The 27921-nt window shown below is 44.5% G+C and overlaps 1 protein-coding gene across 4 annotated transcripts in view; it reads left to right on the top strand.

The window, feature by feature from the left end:
* The first annotated feature begins 1507 nt into the window (after positions 1-1507).
* DDX17 (DEAD-box helicase 17) overlaps positions 1508-27921 on the top strand; it is a 30291-nt gene continuing 3877 nt past the window's right edge. For 2 of the 4 annotated variants that reach the window (XM_067559479.1, XM_067559482.1), the window contains exons 1-11: positions 1508-1794; positions 7065-7203; positions 14809-14908; positions 15218-15351; positions 16397-16462; positions 16787-16928; positions 19561-19721; positions 19804-19976; positions 20298-20408; positions 25138-25199; positions 25614-25673. In XM_067559479.1, coding sequence (XP_067415580.1) covers positions 1751-1794; positions 7065-7203; positions 14809-14908; positions 15218-15351; positions 16397-16462; positions 16787-16928; positions 19561-19721; positions 19804-19976; positions 20298-20408; positions 25138-25199; positions 25614-25673 — 1192 coding nt within the window. In that variant the 5' untranslated portion in view covers positions 1508-1750. Of the gene's footprint in view, positions 1795-7064; positions 7204-14808; positions 14909-15217; positions 15352-16396; positions 16463-16786; positions 16929-19560; positions 19722-19803; positions 19977-20297; positions 20409-25137; positions 25200-25613; positions 25674-25824; positions 27900-27921 lie in introns of those variants that run through there. The other 2 variants (XM_067559480.1, XM_067559483.1) reach the window with 2 other exon arrangements.

The following is a 27921-nucleotide window of genomic DNA, read 5'->3' as shown; positions in this document are numbered from 1 at the left end:
CTCCTGTACTCTGCCCTCAGATCGCAATGTTTCCATGGGATTGGAACAACACCACACAGCTAGCAATACCTTACCTCTTTCCATTTCTCCCACTGCTCAGATCAGTTGAGTTTCATATCTTCCACCTGTGGAAGCAAAGAAAAGAATTGGGCCACATAAAGCACTTTGGACTCCTTCAGAATAAAAGCACCAGAGGAATACAATATACAGAGCCAAATTCATTTCACGTTTACAAACCTATGAAATTCTATTGATTCCAGTGGAGTTACACAGATGTAACTAAAGGCAGAATTTTGCCAATTATTATTACAAGGTTGTGGAAGGTTTTAAAATATTGTCCTTATTAATGCTTTTTAAAATGTACACTTTTTAATTGCAAAACATTTTAAAAGCATTCAATATACTATCACACAAAATAATTTCATTGGCCATATTGTTGTAGTCTTGTTGGTCCCAGGATCAGAGAGACAGACAAGGTGGGTGAGGTTAATATCTTTTATTGGACCAACTTCTATTGATGAAAGAGAGAAGCTTTCAAGCTGGAGAGCTCTTCTTCTGGTCTGAGCAGTGGAACAATGCTTTAAATGTTTCTGTAGTTTGTTTTTTGTACAGGTTGCCACAAATCTCTTTCCTGTTGAAGGCTGTAACTACGACACATAAATAATTATATTAATTTAGCTAAATTTCCTTTCCCCTTCTATTTAATGGAAATGAGAGAGCAAATATGGCGGTTGCAACTGAGTGCTGTGCATGTGCACTGCAGCAAGATTGCCTTTATGGCATCTGTAAATGCAGTTACACTGCACCCCCTTGTCTTCTCCAGCAGCAGACACTCTGAGCTTAAATGTTGTATCTGAGAATGAGTTTCCTGCATAAGGGGCTGGAGGAAGGAGATTTCTTGGTTAGCAATGCTAAATTGTACTGAGGCCCCAAGCTCTGCAGCTTCCAATAGAGAAGAATTATTGTCTCTCCAGTCCGTTGCCACCTCCGACATATGCAGTTGCTGCTAAGGCAAAAGGCCTTATTCTCCAAACACAATAAGCAACACAATGTGCACCCCCTCCGCCGGCCAGCTGAGCGAAAGCAACTGAAGAATTTTACGCAAAATGGACGGCTCTTTCCCCTACGCTAAACCCAGCTCAGAACAAGTGATAGCTACGAAACTTGCGTATAATATTTACGTAATGTGCTGCGTGCCCAGGGTTTTTCAGTTCTTAGGTGGGTTACTTGATTGGCATTTTGCGCAGTCGACTTTCGGGAATAGGGAGAGCGTTCTTTCCCTACCCAAAGAGCCGACTCAACTACAGGACAAGGCACACACAGTTTGCGTACATTGTGTCCTGTTTGGGTTCGGTTTTCCGGCCTCGTGCGTAGCCGGCTTTCGGGAATAGGCGCAGCAGCATTCGCCCCCTCCCCCCGGCTATTCAGGGACGGAGTTTACGCAACGTTCAAGCCGCCCTCAACGTAAGTGGAGCGGGCTGGGCCCGACAGCGGCCATTTTGTGCCGGGAACCCGGAGGAAGAGGAGGAAGCTGCCGCCTTGTCTCCGCGCCCGACGGGCCCTGAAGCAAACTGAGCCGCTCTCAGCGCCCGCGAACCGAGCCCGACCGGGTTTCTAGCCTCCCGGCCCCCTTCCCCGGGAAGTGAAGCGGCCAAAGGCGGTTCCGCCGGGACCCAAGAGCTGCTGCCCGAGACCCCCGCCCCGCGCCGCCCCAGCTCGCGCCCCTCGGTGCCCCTCCCCCTACGGGAAGATGCGAGGCTTCGGAGACAGGGGCCGCGACCGCGACCGCGGCGGGTAAGAGCGGGGGAGGCCGGCGTGGGGGCGGCGGGGCAATAGCCAGGCGAGGCCCCATTCAGGGCAGGCCCCGAGACGTGGGGAGTGGGAGGCTCGGGCTCTATCCCCGCCCGGCGGGAGGGGGCCTAGGGCGGGGTCGGGGTCAGGGTCAGGGTCACGTCCTCCGGCCGCCGCCGGCAGGAAGGTCCGGGAGTGTGGCTGACTGTGACGCTAGGCGGGGTCTGGGCCTGTGAGGAGCCGAGTGACGGGCTGGGAGGGAAGTTGGGGCTGTGGGTGCCCCCGAGGGGAGGAGCCCGGTGGGATCTTGGAGGTGGAAAGTGGAGGGGCAGTAGATAGCCAGGAGGTTTGGAAATCTCTAATGTGAGAAAGCAGGAAAGTTTCTTCTCCGGCTGGCAGGATCCTCCTTACCTGGCTGTCCGCCTGATTTCATGGCCGCTAGCAGTGGGGTCCTTTATTGTGCCTTTCCTTCCTCCACCCAGTTCTCACTTTGACCCATAAGTATCCTTCTCCCTCCAACTCCTAAGCTATTGCTCATCATGGACATCACACGGGACTTATCAAGGGGACAAACAGGACCTGAACCCTTCTCTGAATGTCATTGCCACTGAAGTGACCAGAAAGAGCTATAACAGTGGATGTCTCTGCGGTATTCCCAGCCCCTGCTCACTGTGAGAGGGGAAACGGAACTGAAAATTGAGCGTGAGCCTCTTGTGTAGTAGCAAAGAGCCCTGAGCCCAGGGACCATGACCCTAGCTTATGTCTCAAAATGTGTCCAGGGTTCGGAAAGAGAAATTCACAATCAAATGAGAATCTTCCATGTTGCTGTGCAAAGACCTAACAATTTGGTTCCCTGCTCTTTTTATTATTTTTGATATCACTTCACCATGGGGCCTAGTGCAGTGTAGGATAGTCAGGCTCAGTTGAGCTCTGTTTTTTGGAAACAAAACAAGTGTAAGAAGAAGCCATCCAATATAAAATACTCGATAGCAAATATATGAATGATCCAGGATTGTTATTTGGGTGTTGTTTTTTGTTAGAAAGGGGTTAAGAAATGGCAGTACTTCAGTTTTCCCTCAAAAGACAAATAGTGGTGATTAAAGATGAGGAATCAGGCTTTCATAGAATCATAGAGTTGGAAGAGACCTCAGGAGGTCATCTAATCCAACCCCCTGCTCAAAGCAGGACTAACCTCAGCTAAATAATCCCAGTGAGGGTTTTGTCAAGTCGCAGTTTAAAAACCTCCAAAGATGGAGATTCCACCTCCCTAGATAACCCATTCAAGTGCTTCACCACCCTCCTAGTGAAAAACTTTTTCCTAATGTCCAACCTAGACCTCGCCCACTGCAACTTGAGACCATTGCTCCTTGTTCTGTCAGAGCGAGCAAATAATAAAATATACTTGCTCCTCTTATTCCTTCTTTGATTGATTTTTGAGTCAGGAAAAGTGCTTTCTTGCCACATTCAAATTTATTTCCCTCTTTTTTGTAGGTGAAGTTTAAGAATGTTTTCCTTGCACATGGAAGTGCTTGTTAACATCTGGCCCAGTAGAGCAGGGGAAGCTCAGAGTTCCACTCTAATTTTATATTCAAACCCTACACACACATGCACAAAACCCTCTTCTGAAATAAAAATATTTTCAGTTACATTGCAGAGACGAGGACCCCATTTTGAATTTGTTTTTAAGTTTAATTCACATAAAGGTATAAGTAATACTCCTGGGGGAATTCTGTGCCATTGTGCACACCCAGAATTCATGTGCCCCACAGATTTCTTTGCTTCGCCACAGAAAAATGACTTTCTGATGGGGAAGCAAAGGGAAGCCGCAAGAGCAGTTATGTGACCCTCTCCAGCAGCGTGGGCATGTGATTTTGGCCACACGGAGCAGATGGCAGAGAGGTAAATCATTGGAGGGGGCGGGGTGAGAAGGGGCTGGGTCAGACCTACCCCCCATCTGCCCAATCCTGGTGCATCTGCACCCCCTCATACCCAGACCTCTCTGCTGAGCCTCACTCCCCCCACACCCAGAATCCCTGCTGAGCCCCCTCCTCCCTCCAGCCCCATGCGCCAGGCTCAGATGCTAGTCCCAGTGGGAGAGGGATGCACTTTCCTGCATGGAGGGCTGGGGCCAGGTCAGACCCAGAAACCTCCCCTGGCTCCAAACCCTCCTCTCCCACTTCCTGCCCTCATCGCACCTCAGTCACAGTGGGAGAGGTCACTGTACAGGAAGCTCCTCTGCCCAATTCCCTATGCATCTGGACCCACCCTTCCAAGGAATGGGGCTTGGTGGAGAGAGCGGGGTGCAGGGAAAATGGGGCTCAGAAGGGTGGGCTTTGGAGACAGTTCAGCTCAGCAGCCCCTCTTCTTCCCCCTCCACCTTGAGCACCAACCACCTTCACCCCCTTGCAGAATCCCATTGCTCCAGGACCCGGAACCTCTCCAACTAGCTCTCGAACATCCAGATCCCACCACACACCTTGACCTTCCACTGTGCTGCCCGCACCCAGATTGCTCCACACAGAACCTGCTCACCCCATACCTCGAGCCCCCCACATTTGGATCCTGCTGGGCTGAGTCTGCCTGCTTACACTTGGTGTGCCTGGTGTGGAGGGGCAGAGCCTGGGCCCTAGGGTGTTTCTGGGGCACACCTGACTCTTGCACTGTGTCAGGTTTGGGTGCAGCCTCATTGTGGAGTCCGTGTCGGGGGGGGGGGGGTGAGGGTGGTGAGGGCTGCCAGGGTGATCTCCCACCTCTGTGCAGCCAGTGACCTGTGGTCCCTACTGCCATGCTGGAAGCTCCACATTTGTTTATTGACAAATAAAATGTGCAGAATGTTAAAATATTATGCATAGAATTTTTATTTTTTTGGTACAGAGTTCCCTCAGGAGTAAAGTAATGGATTTGGCCCTGATCTCGTTCCATGTAATATTTTGCTTTGTTGCATATTTTTATGAACTGCTACACAAATCTCACAAAACTGAGTTTGTGTTCTGTAAAACCAAAAATTGTGTTTTTTTTATTTGTTTTGACATTGAAAACTCTGTTCCTGGACAGTTATGTACCAAAAGTCCAGCACATCATGGTTTTGGGGGAAAAAATGCTTTGAGTTGTAAAACAATGTTTCTAATGGTTTGCAGTCATCAAACATTGTATGGTGGTATTTGAAAGATAATTGGGTGCTCCACCCAGTGTGCTGGACAAACTCCAATTGGATGTTTACATTCTGCTTATTGTCAATTCCTGCTGTAGAATCAGCTAGATCTGGCGTTTTTCTTTGCTTCTTGTCCTGAATACGTTGTAGATGACCTCTTAGGAAGGGGATTGTGCAGTTTTACTTTGACACTTGAAAAAACTGCTGTTTCATTCCATTCTGGAAGTGGCTGCATTTCAGTTATTGGTGAAGTGATCACTGAAATCTAAGACCAGTCTGAGCTCAGTCACTGTTGAGCCAAGGAAAAAGAAATAATTCCATGCAAGTAAATAGAATTAATTGTAACTGGAATTGTAATCTGTTTCATATCAGTATGTAAAATGTCAAATTATTTCAGGATCAGTGAATGAGATTGATAAATGGGGTATTTTAAATGCTGAAAGACTCGCTTTTTGGAAGGCCAATCTAAAGCTATATTGTGCGTAAGTAGAGCTACATGGAATTGAAACTCTGCAAACTGCATTGTGGTTGTGTGTATTGATGGCAGTACAGCAAACACTCAGTGTCCAAATATCTAAGGCCCCGGTCTTGCAAACATTCATGCATATGCTTAATGTTACTTGCCTATGTAGTCCTATTGCTCTCATGTCAGTAAAATTACTCAGGTGCACACCTTCAGGCTTTAAGATAGCATGGTCTGTGAAGAATGCATTGAATGAAGTTGAAATACTCCTGTACCTACTGTAGTAACTTGCACTATCAGACAAAGGAGAAGTTGTAAAAGATTCAAATGGCTATTTTAATTAAATTATCGTAAATTACTTTAAAATATGTTTTTATAGTGTTAAATAGAATAAAAATAAACAGCCATTTGAGCAATCTGATACAGTATAGGACTACATTTATACAAAGGAGAAAAGGGCTGTCAAGACTGTTGCAGTTTAACCAGATTTTTGAACCCATAACTTAAGTGGTTTAGCCAGCATCATATTAGCTATGAATTTACTTTGCCTTTCTACCAGTGTAATCCCCTTTCCTGTTTTGCTTTCTCTGAGTCCTACTCCATATTGTCACTCTAGCTTCTGTTGAGAAGTAATTTACCGAGGATGCTTATTTAATCTTCAAAACATTTCCTTGCCAATGCTACAAATAAAACCATGGATTATTAAAACAAAAACACTTTAATCTAATTTAGTTTTCACCAGAGTGTACATTTTTGCATTTTTCTCTGCTTTGATATTATAAATCTTTTTTGTTGATAGCTTTTAATTAGTTTCATTTGCTGGTACTCATGTATTTGCATAATGTTCTGTTATTTAGATGGAAATACTGCAGAAGTCTTTATTCCACTGGAGTTAAAAATCAAAATCAAACTCACTTTCTTGCCTGCAGATTTTTTAAAAGCTTATTCTTTATCATACCTAAAGTTAGAACAGTGTTTGACCTGACACTACTTAAAGTAGCAGCTTCTACTGAGATCTGGCACAATAGTGAAACAATAACAGGTTTTTCTCAGACTTATTTAAAAGATGCACTATTAAGGGACCATTTGTAATTATAATAGCTAACCATTTCGTGCCTATCAGTGCTTAGTTTTCAATACTTCCCAACTGTTGTAGACCAGAAAAATCTTGAGACTGTCTCAGGAGTATTTAAGGAATGGGACTCAGTTTGTTTCCCACATCCAAATATTTCTTCTGAGAGTGGTAAAAATTGTGGCCTTTTAATTGCTTCAGTTCTGCCTACCAAAAACTTTGATACTGACATCACTTTTCTCTGGCCTTTATTTGTACATTGGGGGGAGGGGGAAGGGGGCAATAGTGATGAGGAGGGAAAGAAAAGATGAAAGAGGAATGGTGAAATACTTTTAGCATAGAATCTAACTAACATCAGTGGAGGAGTGGTAATTGGGTGATAAACTTTACTAAAGGGAGCAAGAGTACTGGAGCTCTTTCCACCCATTGTGTCTAACAGTATTTTAAGAGCATTTTCAAAGTAACTCAAATATCAGTATTTGTGTTAGCTGAAAGATAACTGAAAACATCTGAGGAATCTAAAAATGCCAGAGCTGTGAAATCCTTTTATAAATTGCTTTTATAAAAATTTATGTTGGTACCCCTAGGTTTGGTAGTCCTCTACCCCCAAAGAAATTTGGTAATCCAGGGGAGCGTCTACGGAAAAAGAAGTGGGACCTGAATGAGCTGCCCAAATTTGAGAAGAACTTTTATGTGGAACATCCAGAAGTGGCCAGGCTTACCCCTGTAAGTTTCCTTCTCCTATCCTTTCTATTTTCAATGTATCAGGGAATCTTTAAAAGTGGAAAAACTCATCTTGAGGATAATAGACTGTATTCTAATTATATTCTTCATTTCCGCATATTGCTTTGTATATCCACTCTGCAGAAAGATAATTTTGTTGGCACCTATTCATGTGCGAGTTGCTTTCACTATTTAACATTAATAAATGTTTTCCCCATCTTCTGTCCTGTGTGGTTCTGAATTTTCTTTTCTCATTGTTAAATTGGTTTTTAAATACAGGACTTCAAATATAATTCTTTTCTAATCCATCGTCTCCTTGCTTGACCTGCCTGGTTATATTAGTGTGGCATATGTGATATCGTGATTTATAATTGTGGATATGAGCTACATTGTTGCAAGCACTACACCAAGAAAGTTTTTGAGCAAATTGAAGGCTTAAAGGAAAACAGAATAATCTGTTTGAAGCACAGATATTGCTGCTATTGGATGTGAAATTTTAGGAACAGTCTGTTGCCCTTTTTATAATTTATTTTAATCCCATCTTCCTGTTTTTCCTTTGGACCCCCTCTATATCCAGAAAATAAAAGGTGTATAATAAACTAAATTATAATCTTTTTAGTCTCCTTTCTTGACAAATTCCATACACCCTCCATATGAAATGCATATGTCCATATAGGTGCTTTTAGCATATGTCCATATAGGTGCTCCACTGTAGGATGCACACATGCCTGTGTGCTCTCGACCAGAGGATTGAATCAGCAGGGTTTGCATTTTCACACTATACAGCCTTGTGCTCTCAAGTGAGGGTATATAGGGAGGCATGGATCTGCCGCTGCCCCAGTTCCTTCTCAAACACCTGCAGGTCAAGACAGAACAAGTGCATGTCTGTCGCTTCCTAGAAGCTCCTTTGAGCCTGTATTGTATTGTGTTGTACTTATTTTCTTCCTCCCATCTCAGTTTCCTGGACCATTTCTTTGGCCTTTCTCTTCAACCTAATTTCTGAAGGTGTGCCAAAAGCCTCAGAATTCAAATCCTGCCAGATTTGCAATAATTTTTCCCCACAAAGGCAACATGCTTTCTAGCAGTCTCTGGTGTCCCAGAGATTCTCACATCCCATCCAAGTGCAAAGTTTTCACTTGGTTTAAGAGAGGATTTTGCAAAGAAAAGTGAGACTTAAACTCCTCATGGAGTGGTCCATAAGGCCCATTGGGTTCAAGTCTCCCCCCTCCCCTTTATTACTTTGGAGGCTACTGCATTTTCTTTTGAGACAAAGCACCCCAAGGGAAGAAAATGTTCTTGTCCTGAGAGAATCTCCGGAGAAGGGAGTAGGTCTCCCTTTAGAACTGATCCTGGGGAGACTTCATGTCCAGAATACCTCTCAGGCTTCAACTGATATTGGCACTAAGGCATCGGTACCCCCTAAGCAGACAACCCAAGATAAACCTATCGGCAAGCAGAACTGAGAGTCATCTTCGGTACCATCCAGGCACCAAGAGTCTTCTAAACCAAAAAATTCTAGGAAGCTCAAGCCACTAGTACTATCATCCTCTTGGGGTCAAGTGGACACCATTCAAGTCCTGACTTCTCCAGTATTGTCATTCTTGGGTCACATGTGCTCAGAAGCGTAGGGGTACCACCTCAGCAGCTACTTTAGCACAGTCATCAGCTCTAGCTTACTTCCCGTTCTTGACTAGAGCTCTGGTACTACCCATGACTGTACAGTACCATAGCCTTCCAGCAAGTTTTTTTTTGCAGGAGGATTTGGGCATCTCAGAGGAACCAGAGTCCCCCCCTTCTATGGGGCACTGAGAGAAGTTTTCCACTAGTGCCATTGAACCCACCGGTTATCTCCCATCTTGTCTCTGACACCAATGCCTATAGCTCCACCACCATCACCTTTTGATGCAGAGGGTGAAACCTCAGACTCTGACATTTTCAGTGTAGGGCCTTTCCTTATCTAACTATTCTATGTCCCTGGAGATGTACATTAATGGTGACTCACCAGAGCACAGAAGGCATTCCAGGCTATCCAAGTAAGAATACCCCATGGTACCTCAGAGGGCATGTAGCTTAACAAAGCTTATTTCCAGTCTATAAGTATCCACATGGGAAACAAATACTTAACAAATATTCAGTTTAGTAGAGAAAGACAGCCCGATGCAAGGGGTGAAAGTTGAAGCTGGACAAATTCAGACGGGAAATAAATTGTCAATTTTTAGCAGAGAGGGTAATTAGCCATTGGAACAATTTACCAAGAATTGTCGTAGATTCTCCATCACTGACAATTTTAAAATCAGGATTGGATGTTTTTCTAAAAGATTAGGCTCTAGGAATTATTTTGGGGAATTCTATGGCCTGAGTTACACAGGAGGTTAGACTAGATGATCACAGTGGTCCCTTCTGGTTTTGAAATCTGTAAATTCTTGGACTCGGTTTGGAGATCAGTTCTACAGAGTTCTTGCTCGCAAGACATCACAATTAGTTATCACCTGGATGTCGCAACAACCACCTGCACTGCAGCTGCAGTCACTAGTACCATATGTTACTCTGATGTGGGAGAAAGCTCAGGAGGAACAACAGCTACTTCCAGAGCAGGAGATATCTTAGTCACATAAGTCTTCCACTCCAGACAAGGTCACCACCGCTCTCTTATGCACATAACTTTGTCATTTTAGGACTTCATGAAGAAACTTTCAGAATCTTTTCAAATTTCTATAGAGCAGTTACAAGAGTCGCCATAATCTCTTGTAGACATGTTATAGCATCCCTCAAAATAAAATAGCACTGCCCATTAACAAGGCACTTTTGTCTCCAGCCTATAGCTTATGGCAGACCCCTGCCACTCTTATGCCTATCTGTAAACAGGAGGACAAAAAATACTACATACCAGCCAAAGGACTGGAATATTTCTTCTCTCACCCTAATCCCAGCTCCTTTGTGGTGGATGCAGTCAACGAGACAAACCAGCAAAACCCACTCAAGATCCACACCTTCTGACAAGGAGGCAAAAGGCCTAGATCTCCTTGACAGTAAGTTATTTGTTTGATGCTTTTCTGTTTCGAGTAGTAAATTATCGGGATTTTGCGGTGAAATATGGCTTCTACAACAATGCAGAATTTACTCAGTTTGATGACTTGCCACAGGACAAGAGAACAGTACCAAGCCTCACTGCTAAAGGCCAACTGATTGCCAAAACTTCCTTACAAGTCTGCCCTCAATGCCGCTGATATGGCTTCACAATCCTTAACCACTGTTGCTGTTATGTGATGAGCATCCTGGCAGCAGTCCTCTGGCCTCCCTAGAGAAGTAAAACCCAGTGGAATATGATCTCCCCTTCCATGGCCAAAGCTGTTCATTGGTGATACTGATGCCTTGTTGAGGTCCCTTAAGGACGCGAGGGTAATGCAGAGGTCACTTGAGATTTATGTACCAGAAGCAAAGAGGCATTTTAGTAAATAACAGACAGCACAAGATCTCTCCAGTTCTAATACCATCTATATGACACCTGTTCCAGATCTGCAGAACCTCCTAAAAGGAGATACATGCTTCATAAGAACAGGCCACCCCGACAGTGACTTCTCCACCCATCCCCCGGACTTCCCTCCAAATGACCATTTCAACAACCTGTTGGAGGACCTCAAACAATACCCTCTGCTGAATCTACTGCATGATCGCATTCTCCACCTCCCTCCCTTCAGGGACTGCCTATCTCAATTTCTACCTGCTTGGGAGCTTACCACCACAGACAAGTGAATTTTAGAGGTAGTTGCTACTGGATACTCTATTCATCTTCAATCTGTTACCCAACTCCACTCTCCCTCCCTCTTCAGGGGCCCTTCTCCCAAGGATCTCTTAAAGCAGGAGGTTCAGTCCCTCCTGCCTCTAGGGAAGATAGAGCCAGTTCCTGAAGAATTTGCAGGAAGAGGGTTTTAATTTCTGGTTCCCAAAAGAAACAGGTGGGAGGCCAGTTCTAGAATTCAGGAATCTGAACACCTACTTTCTTTTGTAGCACTTCAAGATGGTGAGTTTGGCTACCATAATCCAAATACTAAATTAGTTCACTGTCCTTGACCTTGAAGACGTTTATTTTCATTTTGCCATATATTCGCAAATGTTTTGTGTTCTTCATCATCAGCTGAAAACACTATCAATATCATATTCTCCCCTTTGGTCTTTCCACAGCCCCACAGGTCATTACAATGATTCTCTTGGTAGTTGTGGCTCACCTCCATCAAGACAGTGTTGTGGTCTTCCCTATTTGGACTGGCTTTTGAAGAGATGTTCTGATCCTGAGGTCCAATTAGCAATCAGCAAGGCCTTAACTGTGTTTCAATCCCTAGACCTTCTTATCAACCTGGAAAAGTTCACATTAATACTCTTTCAGAGGACAGATTTAATTGGAGCTACCCTGGACTCCTGGACTTCTAGAGACTGACTACTGGAGGACAGGTTTTCCATCGTATCCAGTTTGGTCACTGCCCTACAGCTGAGTCCCCAAACATCAGTAAAAACCTGCCTTTAGCTTCTAGGTCACGTCGGCCTCGATATTTGTGACACTACAAGAGATTACATCTCTGATATCTTAAGGCTTGACTCAGAACTGCATATACAGCAAACAAACACAGCCCTGCCAAACCCGTTTCCATGACACCGCCCCACAAGTATTGGACGCCTTTAGGTGGTGGAAGGACCCCCTGAAGGTTAGTGTGGGAGCACCAGTCTCATGTCCACCAACAACATAAGTCATCACAATGGATGCCTCCCTCCTAGGCTAGAGAGCCCATCTACCAAGTTATCACAGTGCAAATGGTCTCCACACGAAATGCTGCTCCACATCAATGTTCTAGAAATCAGGGGAGTTTGTTATGCATGCCAGCATTTTTTTCCACAACATTCAGGGTCATACTACCAAAGTACTGGATTGATGAAAGGGTGGTTGTGTACTATAAAAATGGACAGAGGAGGGGCAAAATCCCCATCTTTATGCACAGAATTACTAAAACTATGGACCTGGTGCATTGCCTACCACATAGAGATCTTCACAGTACACCTCTGTGGTCTCCAGAGCACAGTGGCAGGTGTCCGAAGCAGAAATTTCCATCAGGACCATGGGTGAGGAGCTTAATAACCTGATCTGCCACAGCAACTGTGAAGAAAATGTCCCTCCTCCCCATAGTGGATCTCTTTACCACTTGACAATATGAAATACCAAATATTCTGCTCCAAAGGGGGGTGCAGCTGCAACTCTTTAGGAGATACCATTCTAGTCCAGTGGTCCCACACTGCTGTGCCTACCTTCCAGCACCTCTAATCCTCAGGACTTTAGTCAAATTGAGGCAGGAGTAAGTGAGGGTCTTCTTAATAGTGCCATTTTGGTCCAGACAAGTGTGGAGCACAGATCTGCTCCACTTTTCTAGAGTGATACCTCAACACTTCCTTCTCAGATGGGACCTGCTGACAGATCTTGGGCACCATGAACAACCCCAACTGTGTTTCTGAACCTCAAGGTCTGGCTCCTCAGTGGGTCTCAAATTTTAGAATGGGACTGCTTGGTTTAGGTCCAGGCCGTACTTTTGAGTAGTAGGAGGTTTTCCAGGTGTAAGAATTACCTGCAGAAGTGGAAATGCTTCCTTTCCTGGTGTTCCTGTCACTCCATATCTACTTCTGAAGCTTCTCTCTGAAGGATTTTTGATTACCTGTTAAAAGTAGACCCCGTCTTTTTATTTGAGTTATATCATGATGCATCTGTCAGTTATCATGGCCTTCCAGTTGCCTGTTGAAAGACCTGTCAAGACCTCATCTTTACTAGCTGTTGTCTCAGCTGGAAAGGTGGGATAACTTAGAGCACTCCTGGCTTGATCTGCCATGCTCTGCCTTCTGTTATGACAGGGTCACATTTACACCCCCATCCTTGTTTCCTGCCGAAGGTCTTGTTGGGGTTTGATATCAGTCATGATATCAGTTTACTAGCATTCTTTCCCAAATCTCACCCTTTGAGGGAAGAGGGTTGCCTCCACATGTTTAGACATTTGGAGGTCCCTCATCTATCTGGACAGGACTAGATCCTTTATAATCTCCCCATGACTTTTAGTAACTTTCTCTGAAAGAATGAAAGAACAGTCAGTTGCCACTCAGATTATCAAAGTGGGTTTCAGGTTATATCATAGCAAGCTATGAGGCTGCCAGGGTGCAAATGCCACCCCCAACTTACAGCCCGCTCCATCATAGCTCAGTCTGCTTCTTTTACCATTCTCAAGGACATTTCTGTCATAAAAATTTGCAGGGCCTCAACCTGGTCCTCAGTTTACGTTCGTCAACTATTACACTATCCTACCTGCATCCAAGATGGATGCATCCTTTGGCTACACAGTCCTCTGAACTGTCTTTGATCCATCTTCTTAGCACCCATTTCTTCACTGAGTTACTGCTTGTGAGCCTACTGTGGTGGAGCCACCCATAGAGATATATACTTGAAGGAAGAGAGATTTTTTTACCTTTCAGTAACTTGAGTTCCTCAATATTATTTGTTCCTGGGAGGCTCTATCTCCTGCCCTCCTTCTGCTCTGCTGTGGAGTCTTTGGCTCAGTAGTTGAGAAGGACCTTAGCATCAGCAGGTCCATGCATCCATATACACCCTCATTGAGAGTACAAGGTTGTGTAGTGCACGGGTGCAGGCTCATGGACACAGCTGATTCAAATTTCCAGTCAAGGGCACATGGGGTTGAACTCATCCTACGGTGATTTATCAGTGGGGACAAAACATCTTGAAGAACTCAAGTTACTGAAAGATAAGTAACCTTTCCTTCTTACTTGCCTTGTTTACACAATGTAAAGGAATAGAAAGACATGCCTTCAGATTTATAAAGGGATATCAACTTTAACTCATTGAAAAAAATTTTTTTCACTAGTTGCAGGAGCTAAATTGCACTTGAATGCCCCTGCTAATTTTTGTTGGTTTACGATTACGTTTTCCTGTTTTCAGAATGTTTTTCTTGTCTCTGTGAAGGATTCTCACCAATGGGAAAGTAACCATAGGTTTAATCGAAAATGTACATTAATGAGTCTTTTCATTGACTTCAGTAGGTACTTGGGAAACAATGAAACTGACTTTATGCAAAATGCTGTCAAATATACCAAGTAAACTGGAAAAATAGAGAAATATTTTTTCTAATCCTTCAGTTATGCTAACCTGGATGTTACTTATAACAATAAATAGGTACAAATATTTTAGAAAATGTTGTCAGGATGCCACTTTAAAAATGTTTGGGACTTAATTTATCATTGTTATGTTGCTGAGTACTGTTTTCCACAAGAAAGGAAATATTAGTTCCCAAGTGGTTCTGAGCAGCAGTTCTAGGTCTTGGCTGCTACAGCATGGAGCTCTGCATGTACCTTCCATTTAATTGCATTGATGGAAAGAGAGGGATCTCCCTGCTTCCTCTTCCCGCCTTAATGAGTAGAAATTTATTTTCCTTCCTACAAACAGACCTCTCAACCAGTCTGTCAGCTAAAGCATTTGTGGAATTTATTAATAGTCGACATCATAAACTCATGTATTAACTTGCTGCTGACAACCTAGCATTTTGTGTTTTTTCCATTCCTAAATAGTATGAAGTTGAAGAACTGCGACGGAAGAAAGAGATAACAGTTAGGGGGACAGATGCTTGCCCCAAACCTGTGTTTGCCTTCCACCATGCTAACTTCCCACGTGAGTACTCTGCCATTCAAGATGCTGATCAACTTTGCTGTTGGGGTAAGGGAGGAGTGCTGGGATAACACTCTACTGATCAGATCTGTTTGATCCTAGAAAGATTTCTTTAGAGCTACGTGTAGCTTTAGAGATCTTAATCAGAAAAGTAAACCTTTAAGGAATCCTCCAGTTTGTCATACCTGAGACTCAACATGAGAAACTAGGTTCTCTAGGAAAATTTGCCCAGCACCTCTGTCTTCAAACTGAAGGCTTTTACTCAGATGTACATAGTTTACATTCTTCACTTTTTGTTTTTAAATTTTGCAGAGTATGTAATGGATGTCTTGATGGATCAGAATTTCACAGAACCTACTCCAATTCAGTGCCAGGGCTTCCCATTGGCCCTCAGTGGCCGTGACATGGTGGGCATCGCTCAGACAGGCTCCGGGAAGACATTGGCAGTACGTGTTTGTGACCATTTCCTCATTGCTTTGTATGAGTTTCTTCTTGCTTTGCATCTCTTGGTTTGTCATTCAGACAAGTGCAAAGGGAGAGTGATAGCATTTTAAAGCATGTTTCACTTGTGTTGTAGATGGGAGAATTAAATAATAATGACTGTGGTTTGCTTTGTGTGCCTAGTTTTGTCTATTTTCTGATTGGCTGTCCCATATTTCCATATTTTAGAGGGGAGCTTATGGTTTTGGTGTTTATTTTAAATGGACTCACTTATTTGTTGACTTAGTTATACAAGTTAAAATCACAAAGGATGGTCCAGACTCGTACTTCTCACTGACACAGGCAGGAACTGTCGGTGCTCATTAATTCTGAAAATCAGGCTGTCTTTTATTATGTATATGGTTAAGATTCTGTCATGGATGTTTTTACTAAAAGTCAGGGACAGGTCCCAGGCAATAAACAAAAATTCATGGAAACCTGTGACCTGTCTCTGACTTTTTATTAGAAATACCCTGGATGGGGGACTAACAGTCAAGAGTGCTGCTGGGGCTGACCAGGAGCTGCTCCAGCCCCAGAGGGGCTGCCCCAACTCCTGCTGCTGCTCTGGGGGCTTGGGACCACTGCTCTGGCAGTCGGTCCTTTGGCCAACTGCTCTGGGGGCTGACCCCAACTGCTGCTCCAGAAGCCCCAAGGCTGACTTCCACTGCTCCAATCCCAGTGGGGCTGACCCAGTCCCAGCAGCAGCTTCAGCCCTGAGGCTGCTGCTCTGGTGACCACAGGGCTGACAGCTGCTCCAGCACTGCCCCGGAAGAAGTCTTGGAGGTCCTAGAAAGTCACGAAATCTTTCCTTAATTATGTACCTAAATGTAGACACCCAAGTTTGAAAGCTTTATTTTGCAGCCTCTAAAGCATATGGTGCTGGCCACTTTTTGAGGAAGGTGTTAAGCTAAATTCACCATTACCAAGATCCCATTAGATGATCATTGGCATGATCTTATATGGAAAATCCCTGTCTCTTAATTTTCATTAATTTATTTTTTTTTATTTCAGTACTTGCTACCTGCAATTGTTCACATTAACCACCAGCCATATTTGGAGAGGGGAGATGGTCCAATTGTAAGTGCTGCTCAGTTTTCTTCCTTTTTATATGTATAATAGGCAGTTAACAGAAATGTGTAGATGAATTTTTCACCACAGTACCATAGAGAGGAAGTAGAGATCTATTCATTGTAACAGTGTGGGTCGCCCATTTAATGTATCAGAAGCCCAGTGGTAATTATCAGCATGTTCTAGGGCTGCTGTTAATTGTTTTTTAGATAATTGAGTGCTGACTATATTGTCATCTCTGCCTCTGATACCTGAACAGAGAATTAATTATCTTAGCTTGGGACAGTGTTCTCCACTCATTTATACTGGATGGATTTTTTTCCCCCCCCGTAGTGTTTGGTTCTAGCTCCTACCCGAGAGCTGGCCCAGCAAGTGCAGCAGGTGGCTGATGATTATGGTAAATGCTCAAGACTTAAGAGTACCTGCATATATGGAGGAGCACCCAAAGGTCCCCAAATCCGAGACTTGGAGAGAGGTAATGGTATTCTTGTGATGGCGTTGTAAAATACCATAGTAAGAAGTAGTGTCTTTTTATTTTTAAAGCCTGTTTGGGAAGGTGTTAAGCTTGATCACAGTCCCATCTCCTGCTATAATTCACTGCGTTTTTACTTCCAGTGAGAATGATGGTGTGCATACAACAGTTACCAGTCGTCCATATTTGTCTTGCAACTTATTTAGATGGCTGTCTTTCCTCCCCTCTTTTCTGTTTGCACCCTCTCCATCTGACAGTCTTTACAGTGAAGTGTCCCCTTCTCCCTGGTTATTGGGAAGAGACCAGATTTATTGACTGTGGGGGTCAAGATTTATGATTGACTATCTCTCAGGTTGAACTATTAAGCATTATGACTCCAAAGTTGTACAAATGGTAAACCTCAATTTCTTAGTATATAGCAGAACTTTTAAAAGAAAATATCTACAAGTTTCCTTCAGACTTTTTTGTTCTCAGAGATTGCCTTCGTTAAACTGTATCTTCTTTCTTGCCACTTGAGTGGGGGAGAATTGGCATAATATCTGGGGCATGATGTACACTAGAAAATTAGGTCAGCATAACTACGTTGTTCAGAGGTGTGAAAAATCCATACCCCTGAATGACGTAGTTAAGCTGACCTAAGTCCCTGTATAGAGAGCACTAGGTTGACAGAAGAATTCTTCCATCAACCTAGCTACTGCCTCTCAGGAAGATGGATTACTTATGCCAATGGAAGAACCCCTACCGTCGGTGTAAGTTTTGTCTACACTGAAGTGCTACAGTGACTCAACTGCTGCTGTAGCATGTTAAAATGTAGACATATACCCTAAGGTGTATTACCTTCTCTACCATATTTCTCCTCAAAAATAGTGACAACAAAGGAAAATAAATCCTTTCCACGGCAACCAGGAAGCTTTTTTTTCCTATGCCTGGCCAGCATATCATTTCTAATTGCCATCACTTTCATAAGGAGGGTTCAGAGTTAAGCATGCTTTCCAGAGAGCCAGTTTGTGTATGGGCCACCAAAATAAAGTAGTTCTCCAGAGCCACCCAGTCTTCCCAAGGCCAACTTTCTTCATTGATCCAAGCATATAGGGGTAATTTAATTCTGCTCCAAACCAAAGAATCATACTATAATAGAATGGCATGAGCAAGGTAGAGGAGGGCTGTCAAGTTTATCTAAACTGCACATTTCTTCAGGAAATCCACGTTTCTCTGATATCACCATGCAGTCAAGGAAAAGACCTGTTCCAAAGCTTCAGTATTCCCATGGATAAAGGCATGTATGGCAGAAGCATAAAAGACCAAAGGTGCTACTCCACGGAAGAAAATCTGCACACAGTTCACTAGAGGAGCAATGACTTCCTGGGTGGAGGGGTCAGAACTCATACGAAGACATCTGTAGAGCCACAGTTTGGTCCCTTGTCACGCTTTCTCCAGGCGCTACAAAGTAGATATCCTCTCCCTTTACGAGTGTAGCATTTAATTGGAGAGTGCTGTAGAATATGGTGCACACAGTCTTTCAAATTGCCCTCCTTTTGTATAAATAGTTGATGAGAATCCCCTTCCCACTGTAAAGACTGTCAAATATAGAGAATACAGAGGAGGGAAAAACTTGTTCTCAGCTATACATTTTCTTTCTGGGTTGCTTTTGTGACCAACTGTTTACGCTGCTGTGGAGGAATTAATTAACATCAGTGTGTGTTAAATACAGTGGATATGGGAGGAGTCTTTCTCCTGAGTGTCTACTTTGACCTTTGGACTCAAGGCTCTTTTACAAATGTTTGTTCTATATGTTGACCTTAAGTATATTAGTATTTTTTTCTCCAGCTTTGCAAGCTGTTTTTCTAGGAATTTGGTCTGAAGTCCTGGTCCAGATTTGGTCTGCCACTAGTAGCCAGGGAGATTTGCATATAGAGTATCTCGGAGACAAAAAATTCTCCCTTCCTCAGTCTCTAAACTGCTCACTGAACAGCTCCATAACTTTGAAGGATATAACTGTGAGACTCAAGTGGAAATAATGTCTCCTTTTTAGTAACATAAGAATTGCCATACTTGACCATTAGTCTATCCAGGTTTATATCATATTTCTGATAGTAGCAGATACTACAGAGGGAAACAGATGCCCCTCTTCCCCAATAATTGCCTAATTTAAACAATATTGAATGACAGTTCCTCTTTCTATAGACAAAGCCATCTGAAAAGATGAAGCTTGATCTATCTGGTAGCTGCTGAATAGGGTGTGGCTTCCTGTATTGTTACAAAGGAGTTGGAAATTTAGCTGGGACTTAAACTTTTATTCCTCTACAGACTGAACTCTCTAGACTTAATAGCCTTGGATGAGGGGGATTCAGCTTGACTAGAAGCATAGGTTAACTTTACCTTTCTGCTGCTGTTGAGTCTTTAAATTTCCTCTTCCTTGTAATTTTTGGCAGGAAGCTGTTTGCTTCTGGACTGTATTCACGTTTCTAATGGTACTATAATAGTAACTTCTGAATGGTTAATAAATATTAAGAATGCCTAGAGTTCCTAGTAAAATAGTTGTTGCAGTTTTGGGCACAGAGATAACAAATTTGCTGTCAAAAGTGGTTTATTATGACTGCAGCAATATCAGAAACCTCCCTCTCGTGTATTGAAGGTGTTGAGATCTGCATTGCCACACCTGGCCGCTTGATTGACTTCCTGGAGGCAGGAAAGACCAACCTTCGTCGATGTACATACCTTGTGCTGGATGAAGCAGATAGGATGTTGGATATGGGCTTTGAACCCCAAATTCGTAAAATTGTTGACCAGATAAGGGTATGTGAACTTCTGAGGTATAGTTTCCTTCAAATTCCCACTCAAAATACATCATCCAAATAACATCTTTCCTTTCTCTTAGCCTGACCGGCAAACTCTCATGTGGAGTGCCACTTGGCCAAAGGAAGTGCGACAGCTTGCTGAGGACTTTCTGCGTGACTATGTTCAAATCAATGTGGGCAACCTGGAGCTGAGTGCCAACCACAACATCCTGCAAATAGTGGACGTATGCATGGAGAGCGAGAAGGACCATAAGTATGGTCGTTGTCCTGCTATCCCAATTTTCTGAAAATCTTCATTACACAGAAGTGTTTTTAAAAATGATCTGTCCAGTGCAATTACTTGCAGTCATGTAATTTTTCACTTCTGAAACTTATCAAACAATCCCATAGTCATCTAATTGCTTATAGCTGTTGACTAATTTTATTACATACTAAGATAATTTAATTCTTCATAAATAGTACTGAACCAGTTTTCTCTAAGTGGTTGCTTATTACAGACATTCTCTCAAAAAATAAGTTGAAAGTTCTCTCCTGTGTTCTTGTAAATACATCATAGCTCTCCCTTTTGTTTTAGACTAATTCAACTGATGGAAGAAATCATGGCAGAGAAAGAGAACAAAACTATCATCTTTGTTGAGACGAAAAGACGATGTGATGACCTCACCCGAAGAATGCGCAGGGATGGGTGAGTATCTCCGTCTCTCCAGTTATTTCCCATTAGGAACCCCTAAACTTGTAGTATGGGGGAGAGGAGAAGGAAATGTTCATGTTGCTAGATTTGGCAGTGGTCTTTCCCTTCAGCCCCTTAGCCAGATGCAATACTGGGGCTCCTGGAAGTTTTCTTTACATAAGCACTGTATAAGAGGGACAGCGTGCTGAGCTACTTGAGACATAACAAATGCTGCACTGCATATGAAGCAGCCAGGGCAAAAGGGTTTTTATCAGATTAGTAGGCATGATTGGATTAAACACTAGTTATGTAACACCTGAAAGAATAATAGATACTTTCACCCTGCACAGAAACAGATCCCTCCCAAATAGTTTACATTTTAAATAGAGAACTGACAATGGTGGGAAGACATGCCTGAGTGTTTTTTAATGATTTTAATCCTTGCCTCTTTTCTCTTAACATTAACATAAAGCTTCTTTGAATGCTTGCTTATGTCCATTCTGATTTAGGTGTGTGTGCATGTCACACGCACCGGTGCCAGAAATTTTTCCCCTAGTGGTACCCATAGGGCCTGCTCTAGCACCCTCTACAGTGGCACACGTATGCACTCTCATATATGGCGCTGCCACCCCCCTCCCACTCAGTTCCTTCTTACTGCCTGTGACAGTGCTGGAACAAAGCTCTTGCCTCTCGCAAACCTGCATGTTCTGAGTGGTTCTTTCACTGTTTTCTAGCTCTTGCTAGTGTATATAGTTTTTAAAAAGTTAGTTAGTATTTGGTTAGTAAATTCCCAGAGTCAGGGCATGCCCCGGTTCCTGGGGTTTAAGCCCTGCGCCTCTTGCAAGAAGCCTATGCCACTAAGCGACTTGCATAAGAGTTGTTTAAGGTGCTTAGGGGAAGCGCTCTTCTCCGCAAAGTGTAAGATCTGCAAGAGTTTTCGCCCAAGAACTAAGAAGGACTGGGACATAAGACTTAAGGCCGTTCTGATGGAGGCGGTGCTCAGACCAGCATCGGAGCCGAGGTTGGACTCAGGGCCGAGTACCGTGGCATTGTTAAAAAGCGCCCCTCTGGCGTCGGAGTTGACCCGGCACCATTCCACATCTCCAGTGCCGAGGAAGCGCCAGAAGAAGGCACACTTGGAGAGGGAGTGCTCGCTGGCACCGAAGCTGGCCAGGGAAGCCAGAGTCAGTTTGGAAGGGGTCTCTGCCTGGATGGGCATGGAGTCTAGTACCTATGTCACCGCCGACTCCAGGGAGCAGCAGGGACCCGTGCCTATTTGGTTCTACCCATGTCTGAAGCATTCTGGGCGATGAAGGACCTGTTGGCCATGCTGATGCTGCCTATGCCTCGGGAGGGTAGGCCTGTGCAACGAAGAGTGGATGCCCTGGCTGGGGGTTCGTTGAAGGGGACGCTGGCGCAACAGCCTCGTCCCTTACCCACTGGTTGCAATTCACCAGTCTCAAGGCGCTCTTCAGGTTCTTGGCACAGATCACCAGAACCGTGTTGAGACAGATCGGGTTCAGACCAGTGGTCATTGAGTGTGAGGCACTGCTCCCTGGGACATCGGCACCGATCCTCAGAGTGTGGACATTATTCTTCGGAGTCCTGGAGTTCACTGAGCCCGCAGCATCGTGACTTGCCGGCACTCAGCAGGGCACTGGAGCTGTGGCACCACGAAAGTCCATACAGGAAACCAAAGGATAAGATGTGGTCTAGACATGACCAACGCTCCAGCTCTACACACTGCTCCCCAGCACCGGACCTCCGACGCAGAGACATGGAGGCAAGGCCAGCACCTTACTGGGGTACTCTTCCTCCGACTCGGGAGGAGGTTATACCCCCCTCTAAGGTGCAGGCTGTGAAGCCACCTGCAGGTTTCTCCATGCCACCTCAGATGGGAGGATGGCCGCAAAGACACTGGGCTGGACCCTGGCAGTACTGGAAACCTTGGGGGTTCCCCCATTCCGCGGTGCCTTACCCACTCTCCTCTGTGGGAGCATCAGTGCCGCCTTTTCGAAAGACCACCCTACAGCACTGGCCTTAGACATCGATGAGAGCATGTCAGGCAATCTGTCAGTGACCACCCTGATTCAGGAAGAGGCACCCACAGCCCCTTCACTGCCAGCCTACTCTTTGTCCTCCCCGGACGAGGTAGTAGCAGACCTCTTGCACGTTGCCCCTCTGACGATTATAGGCCCCATCAAGATCTGCTGAAAAGGGTAGCAGCCAACCTGGTCCTCAAGATAGAGGAGCTTAAAGAACCTGTGGAAGAGCTCTTCAGCATCCTGATGTCTACAGCCCCATCCGGGTGGCCCTCCCAGTGCATGACAGGGTAGTAAAACTGGCTAAGGCGTTGTGGCAAACCCCAGCATCTCTGCTCCCCATATCCAAGCAGGCAAAGAAAAAGTACTATGTGCCCGCTAAAGGGTTCAAATATCTGTTTATGTACCTGCCTCTGAGCTCGCTAGTGGTAGCGGCAGCAAATGAGTGCGACAGGCAGGGGCAAATGAGTTCTATGCCAAAGAACAAGGAGGCAAAGAAAATGGACTTATTTGGCCGAAAAATTTATTCAACAGCGAACATCCAACTAAGGGTATATAACCAGCAGGTATTGTTAGGGCGGTACCATTTTAATACATGGCAATTGCTTGAGAAGTTTGCTGACTCCCTCCCCCAGTCCTCCAAGCAAGAGTTCGAGACCATCCTGGAGGAGAGTAAGACTGTGGCCAGAGCCTCCTGCAGATGGACTCAGATGCAGTGGACTCGGCAGCGCGGGCGCTGGCTTTGGCAGTGTCAATGAGAAGGGCCTTGTGGCTCCGTTCGTCTGGCCTCTCAACAGAAGTCCAGCAGTCCATCCAGGACCTTCTGTTTGATGGCACAACTCTGTTCGCAGAACAGACAGACTCCAAGCTACACAATCTGACGGACTCCTATTAATAAACCGCATCTTCCAAAGGAGGAGAGCTCCCTGAGTGGACCGGTTTGCCACCAGGGAAAACAGGAAATGCGTCTGCTTCTGTTCTCTCCTGAGATCGGAAGGCGGCTCCCTGACAGATGCTTTCCTATTCTCATGGTCAAGGGATCTCCTGTATGCTTTTCCCCCAATACCTCTCATGCACAGAGTCCTGGTGAAATTCGAGAGACAAAGCGCAAGTCATTCTGATGGCCCTGGAGTGGCCTTTCCAGCACTGGTTTGGGATGCTGCTGGATCTATCGGTGGCTTGTCCTTGGTCTCTGCTGCTGCGCCCGGACCTCATTTCCCAAGACGGACTGGTTGCTTCACCGGACCTAGCCTCCCTGCATCTGATGGCTTGCATGGTTGAACAAGGAGGAGCGCCACTGTTCATCCCAGGTCCAGAAAGTGCTGTTAGAAAGTAGGAAGCCTTCCACCAGAGCGTCATACCTAGCGAAGTGGAAGCGCTTTGCCTGCTGGGCGGCCAGGCAGAATGTATCGCCGTCAAATTCTCCGGTACAGGTAATTTTAGACTACTTGCTTCATTTGAAGCAGGAAGGCTTAGCCCATTCATCGGTGAAAGTTCATCTGGCAGTAATATCTGTATTCCACCCACCAATATAGGGCAGGTCAGTTTTCTTCCACGACATAACTAGATTCCTTAAAGGGCTAGAAAGGCTCTTCCCTCAGATTAGAGAGCCAGTTCCCCATTGGGACCTGAACCTTGTTCTATCCCAGCTCACTGCTCCACCGTTTGAACTTTTGGCCTCATACTTGCTCACACACTTGTCCTGGAAGCTGGTATTTCTAGTAGCAATTGTTTCTACATGCAGGGTGTCAGAGATTAAAGCCTTGACCTCGGAGCCGCCTTATATGGTGTTCTTTAAGGACAAGGTCCAGTTCCGCCCTCATCCTGCTTTCCTCCTGAAGGTCATTTCCCACTTTTACATTAATCAGGACATCTTCCTGCCGGTATTCTGCCCTAAACCTCACAGCTCTAACAAGGAGAGGTGCCTACATTCACTCAGTATAAGGAGGGCCCTAGCCTTTTACGTTGATAGCACCAGACCGTTGCGCCATTCCATGCAAGTCTTCGTGGCGATTGAGGATGAGATGAAGGGCAAACCGTTCTCCTAGCAGCATATTTCGTCCTGGATTTACAGCCTGCATCCGTACCTGTTATGAACAAGCAGGAGTCGTGCCTCCAGTATCCTTGTCAGTCCATTCCACAAGGGCTGAGGCATTTTCACCGGCTTTCCTGGCACAAGTACCTATTCAGGATATTTGCCGGGCCGCCACTTGGTCGTCCATACATACCTTCACATCCCATTATGCCATCACGCAGCAAGCTAGGGATGCATTCACGGCCATGAACTCCTGCCCATCTTCAGAGGCACGGCTGGTGAGTCACCTAAATCAGAATGGACATGAGCAAGTACTCGAAGAAGAAAGAATGGTTACTTACCTCGTAACTATTGTTCTTTGAGATGTGTTGCTCATGTCCATTCCATAGCCTGCCCTCTGTCAGAGTCCCGGCAAGAAGGAACTGAGAGGAAGGAGGCCGGCAGCACCATATATGTGAGCGCATACGTGCGCCGCTGCAGAGTGCGCTAGAGCCGACCCTATGGGTACCATTAGGGAAAAAATTTCTGGCACCAATGCATGTGGCACGTACAAACACCTAAATCGGAATGGACATAAGCAACACATCTCAAAGAACAACCGTTATAAGGTAAGTAACCATTCTTTCTTGTTACCTCTCTAAAATCGTGTGCATCTTCCATTTGGCAGCTGGCCAGCTATGTGTATCCATGGAGACAAGAGTCAGCCAGAAAGAGATTGGGTACTTAACGGTAAGTGCAATGTCTGGGAGAGGGGATAACTTGAACTACTGAAGATCTGCTTGGTTTAGCCAAACACATTTCCCCCTGTGTTTCTGTCTCTCTCTCAGATGCACACAATATTGATGTTAATTGAGTTACCTGTAATCTTATTATGGTTTCTGTTTAGTCTTTGCGCTTGTTAATTTCAGTACTGGTGTCTGATGCAGCAACAACTGGAAGGTTGTTGCAGAGAACCACTCCTCTGTGTTTAACCCAAAAAGGATTTGACAACTTCCGTGCAGTCTTTGTGTGTGTCCCATGTTTCTCTCTCAAAAAGTTTTCCATCCTATTTGGATTCTGGAAAGGTCATACTTTAAGATAAATCCACGGCCTTCATGGTTTGTGACTTTGAGTCTGTCTTCACAGTGGATTCTTATCTTGCAGAATTCCGTTCTGGAAAGGCTCCGATCCTCATCGCTACGGATGTTGCATCTCGTGGGCTAGGTTTGTACATACAGGCCTCTCTTGCCTGCTGCTCCATATTTTTCTTCTTTGAACTCAAAAATATTTCCTTAAAAAATTCAAAGCGTGATTTTCCCCCACATGTGAAATACCTTTTTTTAACATTACTCTTTTTTTTCTTTCATATTCAAAGTCTCTTCCTGCTCCTAATGAACAGGCTTTGGTCTGCAGCAAGGCCTAGGCATGACTAATCGATCGCCAAGAGGGAGAAGAGACCTCCAATTATGCAACCCAATCCTTCCACTGCACCCACTTTCTCCCCAATTCCAGCTTTTTGTGGCTGGATGGCTAGGGCTGGATTGCTCCCAATTTATCAGAGGGATCAGATAAAAGTTGATATAGAAAGTCGTTTGGGAGAGCAGTTCAACATAAAATAATTAACAATACATAGATGATGTATACAAATAAATCCCTACATACACACAATTTACCCACCAGATGTGCTCACATCTGGGAAAGCATTGCTCCAGATTGTGTATTTTCACAAATAACCTTCCCAGCTCTGTTTGTTGTAGGCAGGTCCTATTATATGCCTTCAACATATACTGTCCAAGTGTGGTGTTGGATCAGAATTATAGTTTATTTCAGTGATGTGAAAATGATCTTTCTGGATGCATAAGTTAAAACACCCCCTTTTAATAAGTATATTTGTAGTATAAAACCTTGTGTTTAAACACTAACCTTCCTCCCTTACAATGGGCAAATGTATAAGTTTAGAAATATTCTAAAGCAATTTTGGTCCTTCTGAATTCTTACACTTTCCAGACTTGGCAAAGGCCACTAAATACCAGAGTTAATGCCTCAGTGGTCTGATCCCTTGTGGCAAATCTTTTGTAAAACTATTGCAAGTGTTCCATGAAGAAGCACAGAGGGAAATTCTTTGATTACAGAAACCGTTTTTTATATTCTGAAAGGGTGGCTGTGCTGTGCATCTCAAGGTCATTTAAATGTTGGCAACCAGTATTAAAACTTGGCAGCCTTCATTCACCTAACTTTCACCCCTACCCTATACCACGCCCCACTCCCGCAAAAAAAATTGTCCAACACTTCCTCTGAGAGGTGATCATATGGACTTTAGTCTCTGCCCTCTAGGGTCATGTCTGGACCTGTGCAGTTAGAACTTGGGCCTGTTGGGAGAAGGGACTGAGGCCTTAAACTAGTTTGTATGAAAGAGAGCTGCTTTCTGTAGCAGTGTTTTTTTTAAACAGGCTTGCTATGTGCTGGTAGCTTCTTTGTGCATCTTGCCTAGACATTTAAAACAGCCCCACCCCAAAAAAATGCTCCCCCAAAACAACTCAATTGGATAACTCTTGAGAAAACACTCTCCCTATTTCTCCCCTCCCCCACTTCACCCAAACTGGTGGGGGAAAGGTACCAGAGTCTGTTTCTTGTTACTAAACAACATCTCTGCTTGTTTTGGGGCCCTGAGTTTGTTGCTTTTTAAAATAAAGTCACTTAACTGGCAAACTTCTGGACGACTTCCTCCAAGATCCTGGAAAGTGAAGGCTACTACATAAATAACTTAAAACAGGGGTGCGCGCTTTTTGGCTGAGTCACCAGGGCTTTCCCTCTTCCCAATGGAATATGGGTTTCCAAAAAGCTCCTTCCAGGTAAGTTCTGAGTCCCATATGAGTTCTTTGTGATAATCTCCAGGAGAGAGGTCCTCCCTCTGCACTGATTTTTTTTTGTGTGTGTTACTCTTCACTCTGTTAAACTAAAAACATTGAATTTCTTTTGTTTTGTTTTCTTTAACAGAAGCTTTGATATCAGCTACAGATCATTCTCAGTGCAGGGTCGGGGGCATATCTACACTGGTGGTCGAAGCAGACGAGCATGTCTGCTAGTTTATATCACTCCTGATTAACAGTCAGAGACTCAATCTGTGCCCTAGGGTATTTTGGTTGTCTGACAAAGGGTATGTGTCCCAGGCAGCTGGCCAGATCATTTTTACAGTTTCAGTTCTTGATCCTGCTACATACAGTATCTTCTAAAAGCGCAGGAAGATTATGTGACTGTGCACAAATACATTGGATCATGCTAGACTGGAGAAACCAAATCTTGTACTTGCTCTGATCTTTCTTCAGCCAGATATGTGCACTAACAGGACCACCTTTTTAGTCTGGAGAACATCCCCTGCTTTTTATGGCCTTCCCCTCTGCCCCTCAAAAAATCAAGTCAGTAGTGTCTATGCTATTAGCTACAATTTTGGGCGCTTTCTGCCAGGAAAGCG

This window comes from Emydura macquarii, unplaced genomic scaffold, assembly GCF_026122565.2.
Source record: "Emydura macquarii macquarii isolate MOO-44397 ecotype Brisbane River unplaced genomic scaffold, CSIRO-AGI_Emac_v2 contig_2205, whole genome shotgun sequence".
NCBI classification, from domain to species: domain Eukaryota; kingdom Metazoa; phylum Chordata; order Testudines; family Chelidae; genus Emydura; species Emydura macquarii.
This window is presented reverse-complemented; position numbering and strand designations above follow the sequence as displayed.